General features: G+C 59.7%; 1 protein-coding gene across 1 annotated transcript in view; it reads right to left on the reverse strand.

The window, feature by feature from the left end:
• DAZAP1 (DAZ associated protein 1) overlaps window positions 1-10,816 on the reverse strand; it is a 12,044-nt gene extending 1,228 nt beyond the window's left edge. Inside the window, exons 1-10 of the mRNA XM_030888329.2 lie at window positions 10,756-10,816; window positions 10,140-10,306; window positions 9,879-9,944; window positions 8,894-9,001; window positions 8,041-8,089; window positions 5,022-5,104; window positions 2,444-2,597; window positions 1,217-1,246; window positions 977-1,117; window positions 470-646 (exon numbers count right to left, since the gene is read on the reverse strand). Coding sequence (XP_030744189.1) covers window positions 470-646; window positions 977-1,117; window positions 1,217-1,246; window positions 2,444-2,597; window positions 5,022-5,104; window positions 8,041-8,089; window positions 8,894-9,001; window positions 9,879-9,944; window positions 10,140-10,253 — 922 coding nt within the window. The 5' untranslated portion in view covers window positions 10,254-10,306; window positions 10,756-10,816. The remainder of the gene's footprint in view (window positions 1-469; window positions 647-976; window positions 1,118-1,216; window positions 1,247-2,443; window positions 2,598-5,021; window positions 5,105-8,040; window positions 8,090-8,893; window positions 9,002-9,878; window positions 9,945-10,139; window positions 10,307-10,755) is intronic.
• Between the last annotated feature and the right edge of the window lie 842 nt (window positions 10,817-11,658).

The raw sequence follows: 11,658 nt of genomic DNA on the forward strand, positions 1-11,658 counted from the left end.
CGGCACGCATACCCCAGGCCCGCCGTCCCCGCGCTGCTCTTCAGGGACGGGAGCACAGTCCAGCACAGCTCGATGCGTGGGCCTCAGGCTGGGACCAAAGCTGCCACTCAGCCCCTCCCACCTGGCACAGAGGGCCAGCCACGTTGAGTGCATGCATGTGGACACGTGTACATGTCATGTGCCTGCCTGAGCCCGGCTAGGGCAGGCAACAGGACCACCTGGTGACCAGTGAGGAGGCCACTCCACACATCACCCAGCGTCCACACGATCCATGCACTGGTCTGTTGGAAGCCAGCAGATGGGGACCCTGGCGCCGAGGCCAACTGCGCACGAGCTGAGTTCCCAGAGCCTGGTGCTTGCTCTTCCAGTGACAGCAGCACCTTGTGCTCCAGCCCACAGGGCACCACATGGGCTCTGCGCCAGGCCAGCCTTGCTGGGCAGAGAGGAGGGGAGCCCCCAGGTGACTCACCGTACTGGCTGTAGGGGAAGTCAGGCTGGGCCGTGGGGGGCTTGCTCATGTCAGGGGCGGCCTGTGAGGGCGGCGGGGGGAAGGCCAATGGCGCGGCCCCTGGGGTGGCTGGTGGTGGAGGGACGCCCGGGGGAGCAAACTGGTCAGGCGGCGGAGGCGGAGGCCCGTAGCCAAAGCCTGTGTGCACAGGAGAGAGACATGCTAGTGTGCGGCCCCAGCTCAGACCGGGCAGTACCTCCCAGGAACCCACCTGCGCTAGTGAGACCCCATGGGACATGGGGGGGGGGGTGTTCACCAGCACCCTTGGGCCAAGCACAGAGGCCTCGGGATGACCACCCATGTGCCCTGAGGAAGCCCACACACTCAGGGAGGTGGGGGACAGGTGCCGAGGGGCTTTATAAATGCCAAAGCAGGAGGGTCAACAGAGCCCTGCTCACAGGCGTCCCCTCCCACCCCCCCACATTGTAGACAGCAGGGGGACAGTCCCAGGGCCCAGTTTGCACTTACTGAACTGTGGAGGAGCCCCGTAGCCCTGGGGGAAGCCCTGGGGGGGAGGGAAGCCCCCAGGCGGTGTAGACACAATGTAGGAGGTGAATGGTGGTGGCGGCGGGGGGGCTCCTCTGCCCGCAGGGGGCGGTCCATAGCCACCTGCCAAAGAAGAGGGGAGTTATCCAGGCAGAGACTGTACACATGCTGACCAGGGACAGGGCGGACACTGCCTTGGCTCTGGCAGGAAGCTGGACTTACCGATCGCCTGTCCTGCCGGCACCCACATTCCTGCACGGGAAACAAGAGGGAACTTGGTGTGGTGGGACACCATGTCCAGGGAGGAAAGGGCGCTGTGTCCCGCGCCCTACCTGGGCCCCTGGCCAGTTCTCAACCAAGCTCCCTCTGGGGTTGGTGAGAACCCGAGTGCCTCTGAGGGTAGGGGTGGAGGAGAGGGAGAAAGGAGGAGGGAGGGGTGGGACAGCCAGTAAGTTGGTGGCCAGAGGCCGTCCTGCATTTGCCCTAGACCTGTAAGTGGAGAGTGTGTCATCTCATGCTGGGCAGCCACCACGGAGGTGTCCAGGGCCCAGAGGGGGGCTGGCCCCCAAAGTGTAAGTGGCAGGACAGATGTGGGGCAAGCTCAGCTCCAGGACCTGGGCCCTCCTGCCTCCCCAAGTCACTGCAGTGGGATGAGACTGTTCACAGGCCCAGGAGACAGCCTGACCTTCACCTCCTGAGCTCTCGGGTGCTCCTGGCAGCCCGTGACCAGTTCTGTTCTCAGCCAGCCCAACTGACAAGGCAGAGGCCTGCTGAACAGACACTGAACACAGACAAAGCTGCCCTGCCCAGCCAGATGCACCCTGCTGAGCGGCAGCCACACCAACGGTCCAGCACAGGATGATCCCTGGGCCCCCCCAAAACAGGCATAGCATTGCCAGACTCAGCTCCAAGGAAATGGGCGATGTCTGCCCAAGGACAGTGGCTCCCCCTCCATGAAACCTCCCTATTCCTGTACTAGAGATGGAGCTGCAGACCCTGCGATGGAGTGGACACTAACCAGAGTTGCCCTGTGCATCTTTCTGTTACTCACATTCAGCACATCGCCGACCAGGATTCACCCAGTCCTCCTCTCAGCCCTTTAATTACTATCCTGAGTTCAAAGAGCTACCGACTGCTCTCCTGCCACCACCACAGTGCTGCAACGAGATCTCCAGGCTCGGCCAGAGCACCCGCCTGGGTGTGGACAGAAACCAGGGGCTCAGAGTCCCTGTGACGGGAGCCGTGACAGAGCACCAGCAAGTGCACAGGCACCTGGCACTGAGACAAGTGCACCAGCTGCTGTTTGGCCCAGTGCAGATTCACGAGCGCCTGTGACACTACGCTGGCCGGAGGAAGGGGGAGGCAGTTCACAGGGGCACCCTCTGGAGGACCTGGTGAAGGGGTGGTAACGGAGCCCGCCCCCCAGAACCCACACACCTGGGGCCTTACCTTGCGGGCCGTATCCTTGTTGCCATGTGGGCGGCGGCTGGCCAGCCCAGCCATTGGCAGCGCTGGGCACAACCCTGCTGCCCCACTGGCTGGCCCCCGGCGGGCCCTGCGCCTGGCTCTTGCTGTCCCTCGGCTCTGCCCGCTTCACCTCCACCTGGACAAACCGAGCTGGGGCTTAGGGGGCAGCCGGGATCCCAGCCCTTCCCGTCAGACACACCCGCAAGTAACTTAAAACTACACTTAGCATCTTATGGCTTAAGACTAAAGACTTAAACTATAAACCTTATTTAGGCCAGTAGTTATTTATTTTCTCTTTAAAATTTTTATTGTTTTAAAAAAAGAATGTTTCTCAGGTACAACAGGTGCATCTGGAAGCCACACTGGCCTTGCCTGGAGGCACAGGCCGAGGGTCAGGCTGTTGGGGGCTGACACCCCCCGCCCCCCACCTCACCCCACCCACCTCGCCTGGGTCCCAGCCACAGAGACCAGAGCCTGGGCTGGGCGCCACTGGGGCGCCAAGGGCCTGCGCCCACCCACTGCCTGCAACTTGAGCTTATACCTGAGAAACACGGTTGGTTTGTTTACTTAAGGTTTATTTAAAATGTCTAATGGAAGATAAAGACTTACCTTCCCCAGGCTAACGGTTAAAAAATCTTAATTAACTCAAAACAATGTCAGAGGGAATGGATGTGATAAGAGAGCCTTACGGTACATCTAACAAAAAGTAAACAAACATGCAGTAAATGGACATTGGCTCGTAAGCAATCTTCATACTGTGTCTCTCGGCCCCAGCCAGCCTCCTCTGCCCCTGAGGGAGGGGGCGGGGAGAGGCGGGGCCCAGGCGCACATAGCCCACTGCTAACCCTAACCCTAACTGAAGCCCACTGCTAACCCTAACCGAAGCCCGCTGCGGCAGCCACAGCAGCCCCTTGGCTAACGGTGGTCCCCACGTTCTGACTGCTGCCACGGCCTGGCTACAGCAAAGAAGAGATCCCGTTGCCCCCCAACCCCCTGGCATCTTAGGGGCACACGCAGGGCCCTTTCCTAGGCCTGAAGTCCTTCCTGGTGGAGAAGCCACAGGAAGAGGCCTCGGGGGACCACCTCCCCTCCACCCCGTCAAGCTGAAGGTGGGCAGCAGGACTAAGGGGCTGCTCAGAGCGCCACTCAGGCTACACTCAGCCCTGTGAGGGGCCAGGCTCCCGAGCATCCCTGGGACTTGAAGAAAGTACTTGCTGCCTCCACCCCAATTCTTGCTTAAGAAGGGGTCTGAGGCACGCTGGCAGGGGCACCCCCATTTAACTGGGGCCCTCACACAGCAGCAGGGAGCACACCAATTTAACAGGGGGTCTCAAGAGACTAGGGCATAAGGCACCCCCATTTAACTGGAGGAACAGGGCATCCACAGACTAGGGACACAGGCCACGAGCTGAGCTTGGGGCTGGGCACCTACTGGGGAGGAACCCAGAGGCTCGGTCCTGTGGTCAGCAGAGCTGGAAAGGACATCACTGACACCCACCATTCCAAGGGAGCCCCGAAGAGGGTCCTAAACTCGAGGGTTGATCCCGCTGCAGCTTTCTTGACCCCATCAGATACCTGGACATGTGGGCACTGCCTCTGTCCGTCCTTGGCCGTGAGCTGAGCCCTCCACAGGCTGCTCGTCAGCCCAGCCGAGCACAGCTGGTCAGTCTCCTGGGGGCTTAGTGAGACCGCAATAGACACGAGGGGCAGTAACGTCCTCTCTGCCCAGGCAGCTCTGCCAACAAGGGGTTTTGAAGAGGGCAAGGCCAGAACCTTGGCCTGCACACCAGGGGTCAGAGCCAGCCTGGGATGGGGACTGCAGAGCCTGCTGGAGGAGAGACCAGCAGGGAGTCTGAGGGACAGGCACACACCACTGCCTGCACAGGATTCCTGCAGAAGGGAGGCCTAGGCCACCGTCAGCTGTCCCTCCCATGGGAGCTTGGCCAGTGTCCTCCCCCGGACTGCTCACTGGGGGCAAGGCTGTCAAAGGGGGGCCTGGCCCGCCCCCGTCACCTCCGTGGCGGCAACACAGTATGAAGATGAAACCGCACGGGGTTAACTCTACGAGAGCAGTGGTTGTCCCAGGGTCACACGAGGTGGCCCCATTGAAACACACCAATCCTTCAGGATGTTTACGGTTCACTGGTTTGGACACAGGCCTCAGTGCTCCGAGGTCCTCTGCACGTCCCGCCCTCGGGCCGGGACCAGACAATCGCATGAGAGAGACAGACATCTGAAGGAGTGGTAACTGCGACCAAGCCTGAAGCAACACCGAGGTCCCCCTGGGCTAGCCTGCCAGGCTGCATGTGCCCCATGGCCTGGGCGCCCGCCCTGCCCCTGCCCTCCCCAGTCCTGCCTCCCACCTGGCCCTCCCCTAGGGCAAGGGAGTCCACCCCCTCAGCCCACTAGCCACCATGTCCTGAGCCCAGGGCTCTGTGGCTTGGTGCTCGGCAGGGCAGCCTACCGGCCGGTCTTCTAAAAAGGGTGTTTGCCAGGGGAACCCCTAGGTTGCCTAAGACTTGGTTTGGTCTTAAGGTAAAATAAAACTACAACTACACACTTTTTTGCCCATGATGTCGTGAAAATGCATGTTGACAGCCTGGTCCACTGATTGTTCGTCCTCGAAAGTAATAAATCCAAAACCTAGCCAACGACGAAGAGTGAATCAAGGTAGCAGGGTGTTGTGACACAAAACAGGATGACCAACAGTATTAGGGATGGACCGAGGGATCAGCCGGGTCTCAGCAAAGCGCCGTGTGGGAGGGGTGGCGGTCCCTGGAGCTGTGTCCCACCCAGGCCACTGTCAGGGGCCAGATGCGGAGGAAGCTGCCCGCTGGCACACAACGCAGCAACTGAGGCCCTAGTAAGTTCCCTGCCCTGGGCACCAGAAGTCCACGAGTAAACTTGGACTCTGGGGAGGTGAGAGTCAAGCCCAGTGGGGACCAGTAAGGACAGTGGTGAGGTAACCGCATGGCAGACGGCTGCTAGAATGTCCCAGCAGGAGCCAAGTAGAAGCCCTGGGGTGGCTGCAGGCAGGTGTGCGAGCAGCGAAGGTCTCTATATGCCTAGCCAGGTGTGGGCATGGTGCATGTCTGGGCTTTTCTGAAACCCGGCTTTCCCCCTCGGTTTGCAGTTTGCTCTGCAGCTAATGCTGACAGCGGGGAGACCCGTGTACAGCTGTCAGTACAGGCCCTGCCACAGCGCGCGCCTCGCTAAGCTTATCCAACGCCGTTGGGTAAGCCCACGGAGTCCATCCTACCAGAGGTGATACACGCACGTATAGATGTAGATATAGGCATATGTATATATAAGTCTACGTATATAAATATGTATATAACTAGGTAAATAAGTCATTAAGTAAATTAAAATACACAGAGATACAGGCCAACATGGATTCCAGCAGCTCAATCTGCTGCCAGCAGCAAGAGCAGGAGGCATCATATGATCAAAACAGAAAACTCCAAAAGGAACAATCGAGTGACTCCACAGGAGAGGAGAGGGTGGCAGTGTAAACGAAGTTTGGTTGGTCTGGGCTGGTGCGAGGGCAGGGCAGGACTGGCTGAGCAAATGGCACTAGACTAACCCAGGGTGCAAGGAGGACCATGGCTCCCACCCAAGATTGGGACAGACCCGAGACCGAGGGACAACACAGGATGTACACAGGCGGACAGTGCTGTGGGGTGGCCACATGTACACAGACAGAGACGAGCCCAAGACCACAGGAGAAGGCAAGATGGCTGCGGACAGAGGGCAGTGTGGGGGTGGCCATATGCAGCCAGACACAGACCCCAGGCTGTAGGAGAACACATGGACATGGGCCGAGGGCACTGTGGGGGTGGCTGTGTGGAGAAGCAGTGAGCTTACAGCATGGGGGACCAGAAGAACAAGCTCCCAATGGAGCTGGGGCACAGCCCAACGGACAGCCTTCAAGCGACACATGGGACCGGGCAGGATAAGTGTGTCCAGCACTGGGGGCAGGATGCAAGTAGGGCGGGGAGAGGGGACAAAAAGGCCAGTGAAGCACCAGCAGGAGCAAGGCCCTGTGTCCCCAGCATGCACACGTGACAACAGACAGGCACAGGTGTACACAGAGAGCATGAACATGAACCCGGGATAGAGCCTAGGAGCATGGGGCGGCAAGGCGCAAGGGGGTGGGGGGAGAGTGCGCGCGCGCGCGCGCGCGCGCACACACACACACACACAGCAGCGTGGGTACTGGGGGCCGTCCTGGAGACAGTGAGACACACACACGTGTAGAACCCTATGTGACCCTATTTACCACCTCCTTGGCCTGATCCCCAAGGGGGAGGGTGTGAAAAGGAGGTGAGACAGTCCTGTTGAAAGGCTGAGAAGTGGTCAAGCAAAGAGGAAGGTGGTTCCCAGGGCACCCCGGGGCCTGAAGCAGAGGACAGCCTGACGTTGTGACTGAGCAGGCACCAAGGCTGGCAGCCTGACCACTAGGGCTCCCAAGGCCAGCTCCTCCCATCCCAGCGGTAGTGGATGGGCAGACTGGCAGGGAGGGGGGCGGGTAGCAGTCCTGGGGTCCCCAAGCTTCTCCAGACGGGAGACAGTATTTGGAACAGAAGCTAGGCTGTGAGGAGGACACATCCCAACCGCAGTGCCTGCCCGAGGCCGGTATGGAGCCCGGCTCACGCGGCTGCTCCTCGGGCGGCTGGGGCCACACGCCAGGGGCCTAGGGAGGGTGTTTGCCATGGGCGTCACCAGGAGGAGCAGAAGGGCAAACACAGTGAAACTTCGTTTAGACCCCACTGGAGCGCCCGCGCCCTCCTGACTGTGGACCTGGCCTGTACCTGTGTGATAACACTTAGCACCTGGAGAAGAGAAATCTCAAGAGATCGTTAATCACACACAATGCAAAGGAACAGCTTACTTAACAGCTACTGTACTTCACTACCAGACACTCAACAGATCACTAGCATGTATGTCTAAGTTAAAATTAAGACTAAGACTTAACAGCTTAATATTTAACATGAAGTGGGGAGCACATTACTTCATCATGAGGAGGAGGAGGGATGGAAATTCAAATGGCAAACTATTCTCCAGCATGGCGGAGCATGCTGTCCTGCGGTGCCCACTCGGCGGGCCAGGGGCTGCCGCTCCAGGGACTTGAGGCGGGCACAAAGGGCAGCAGGACGTCGCGAGCTCCCCACCACGGGGACTCTGGACTCCACTCCTCACCCTCCTCCTGCCTGCTCCACTCACTGCAGGGGCCCCAAAAATCACAGGAAAAAACAAAACACCCAGACACGGCGTGGCGGGGCTTCCAGCAGGGCAGGAGGGGGGCATCTGACTACATGGGTGCTAACCTGAAACCAGAGGCTGTAAGGAAAGAGCCCCAACAACACGTTCGGATGGGGGGCAAGGCTGAAAAAAACGTCCAGGGCTCAGAGGGGCCTGACTAGCCTGCCTGCCATGGCACACAGGGCCAGGCGTGGCTGCCCCTGACCATGTAAGGCTGTGCCTGTGCCCGAGCCTGGCTCGGGGTGAGATAGTTTGCCATCTGAGGGGAGGTGGGAGGGTGGGGAGGAAGCTCCGGGACAAACGAGGTCTGCCTTTACCTCGGGGCCTCTGCTTCTCAGCGTCGTAAATCATCACCACCTCAGTGACCTAGGACAGAGAGGGCACGCCTGAGGGAGCGGTCCCACCACCTCAAACCAGTCACCCACCCTCATGGCATAGGGGAGGCCACAGAGGCAGGAGTGGCAGACGGGCAACAAGGCCCAGCCCACTGCCTGAGTGGCTTTTGACCCAATCAATGATCACCGAGGCGAGCTGGTCCTGGTCCTGGCTCACGACACCCTGCCACACACTCAAGAGGAGCTGGGCCCTTCCTCCTGCCCCCCACACCTGCTGCACGTGACAGCGCCGCTGCCTGCTCAACATCAGTCCCTCCAGGCCACCCTCCGGTTCCTGACAACTCCCGCACAGGACCGGTCAGCGTATGCCAAACTGCGAGCCAGACCCAGGTCAGAGCGTCTCATGCTTGGCACCCATGGGGGCTACACCCAGGCCAGAGCCACCAGCAGGTGGCTGGACACAGATGCATGGGGGAGGAGATGGAGGGAATTGGGTGTGCAGGGAGGCTGGGTTTCCAGCCTTTTCTTTGAGGGTACGAGGAAGAGCAGAGAGCCACACAGGCTTACAAAACAAACCACATCCAACACATGGCTCCTCTAGGAACCCGAAAAAATCCAGAAACAAGTAACAGAGAGGGCAGAACTGCACACATGTGCGCAGCGGGGGGAGGGCAGGGAGAGGGAGTGAGGGGAGCATGTGTACACGTTGTATGAGATGGGGTAGGAAGTACATGGGAGAGCGCATGTGTGTAAGAGAGAGAGAGAGATCTGGAACCACACGTGTCTGGGCTGGGCCTCCGGGACTGCCTGGGCAGGCCGAGGCAGGAGCACTTACCACTCCGAATTTCTTGAAGTACTCCCTGAGCTCTGTCTCGCCACAGTTGTGAGGAATCCCCCCGACAAATATCTTATTGGATTTGCTGTTATCGCTCCTGGGTCCTTTCTGTCTCAGACAGGAGAAGGCGGTTAGCATGTGTGCATGCAGGGCCCTGGGAATGTCACATGATGGTCACAGGTTTCAGATCAGTGAAACCTCACCTCTGCTCACCCCCCCTTCCACCCCCCACCAGGCGCGTTGGGCCCTACTACCCCTGCGGGTTTGGTGCCGGGTCGCAGCCCTGCAGTCAGGGTCTATCCCGAGGTGACCCGGTGGCTGGACTCTGCGGGCCCCTCTGTGAGAATGCGCTCTGCAGTTGTAGATAGACTGGAGGGTGCCAGCGCCATAGGAGCACAGGCCTGGGTTGGCCTCTAGTCTGGAGAAGGCAGCTGCAGGAGACAGTGGGTCACAGCAGAAGCCGTGGCATGCCAAGCCCAGGGACAACAGTGGGCAATGAAGCTGTGGCCCTAGGAGGTGCAATCTCCCGCTGAGGTGGTCCATGTGGACCCATGTGACAAACAGACCGCTGTTAGCCCAATGCAAGCACACAGCCCTGGGTTTGAGGGTCTCAGCCGTCTGCAGCTACTAAGGGCCTCAGCATGGACAGTCGCAACTGCCCAAGGGGGAGATGCCGCTAAGCAGAGAGAGGCTGCTGCAGCCTGACCGACACGGCCCAAGTGGAGGACAGGGAAAGCACGAGTAGTGGGCGGCAGTCTCAGTTCGAAGGAGCCCTGGGGATGAGCACTGGGTTACGGAGCAAGAGGTTGGTGATTCAACCCCACTCACAGCTGAGGGGGACAGTGATGCTGTCCATGCGGGTCGCTGAGCGTCAGAACCAACTCAAGGGCAGTGGGTTTAGGAGTGCTGGAAGGGACAAGCCCCCAGAGCCTTCACCCTCAGTGAGGGAAGGACCACCTGCCACCACAAGCCCCCAGCTTCTTACCCAGCCTTCCTTGGGCCTCGTCCTTTCTGGCTGCATCCCCCGGGGTGTGCATGGCTTGGGGTCGATCTGTGGAAAGTTTCAAACCGAGAAGTGTAAGGCAGATGCTTCCTGTTCTTAGAAAGAGCCAGCAGCGACCCTGAACCTGAGCCCCAGCCTCCCACCCTCACCGAACCTGTGCCTCAACCCCCGTCCCCCAAGAGTGCGCACCCTAGGTCTGTACCCGGCCCATGGCCAGGGGAAGAGGAAGGAGAGAAGACTTACATTGCGGCCATCCAGAGTGTGTGGCCTGCTAGCCAGCACTGTCCCCACACAGTTTGGGTCTTTAAACTTGACAAAGCCAAATCCTCGCGACTGGTTGGTGGTTTTGTCTTTCATGATGACACAGTCGACCACCTCTCCATACTGGGAAAAGTAGCTGCGCAGCGTCTCTGCTCAGAGTGGGGACACAGACAGACAGACAGACAAACGTCCGTCTCTGCTCAGAGCAGGGACATAGACAGACGTGCCTCAGAGTGGAGACAGAGTACAGGGGCTGGGTTATGTGGTGGTGTGCTCACAGGGCTCCAGCTTGCTCAAATGTGTGTTCGCCAGTGGTTCGTGGGGGGGACAAGGCAGGGTCCCATTTGTGGCCACGAGAAGCCTGGCTTCAAGAAGGCTACTGCACTCTCATGCCAACGTCACCGTCCCTCCTGGCCACACAGGCACCCCAGGAAAAAGGGTGTGGTGTTAGCCTCCTGTGACCACTCTCCAGACTGGACTGCAGCTCAAGCCCCACCATCTAAAACCTGTCCCAGGAGCCTAACTGGAGGGTCCCAACCCCACGTGCCTAACTCACCACAGGACCAGGCAAGGGTCCCTGCCCACCCCCCACACCTACCTTGGGTGGTGCTCCAATCCAGACCGCCCACGAAGAGCTTCCTGCAAACAAACAGGCAGGATCAGTGCGCTGAGTCAGACCTTCCCACAGCCAAGTCCCCACAGACGGGCACCTTGGGGGCTTAACTCAGCAACGTGCACTGGACACCACGTGCCCCAGGGCCACACACGTCAAAGATAGACACTGGACCTGAGCGGAGGGGCTCCTCTAAACTTTGCACATTTCACAACCCAAATTAGAGGCTACACGGCACTCGAGGGTGCCTGCACAGAGGTGTCTCATCACAGAGGCTGGGTCACTGGGTGAGGAGGACCAGCAGTCTGAGTTAGCTGGAGGGAGCCTCGAAAGCTCTAGGCATAGAACCCCTCCCCAGCCTGGGCCCAGCCCTCCTCAGGCTTCTCACCACACTCCTGCCCCCACCCTGCAGCCCCCAGGACCCTCAGGATGCAGCCTGGAAGGCCCAGTCCTCCTCTCAAGGTGGCAACTCACACTAACTCCACCCTCAGAGCCTCTGGCAGCAGGCTGAGTGGGCCATCTTGCAGAAGGGCCAAGGAGGGCCCTGCGGTCCCCTCTTGGCCACGCCCACAGTGCAGAAGGGATGGCGGGCCAGCAAGGCTGCTCAAAAGTGGTATGACTGTCACTGCCTGTCCAGGAGGCACAGGCCTCTGACCTGCCAGGACAGACTCGGAGGAGCCAGAACCCACATCCCACCTGCTGGCTTTCACAGCTGGTCCAGGCCTTGGGGCAGTGCACAACAAAACACTCCAAGTTGCTCAGCCTGTAGCCCCTGCACCACGCAAAGGCCTTCCCAGCGTCAGTTACTGTCCCTTCAGCACTTACTCTCTGCTGCCCAAAGCCAGCGAGGAGCCTATCCTATCACATCACCCAGAAGCCCACCCCCAC

The sequence above is a fragment of the Echinops telfairi genome, unplaced genomic scaffold (assembly GCF_000313985.2).
Source record: "Echinops telfairi isolate 266 unplaced genomic scaffold, ASM31398v2 ScPeMD7_7459;HRSCAF=8497, whole genome shotgun sequence".
NCBI lineage: Eukaryota > Metazoa > Chordata > Mammalia > Afrosoricida > Tenrecidae > Echinops > Echinops telfairi.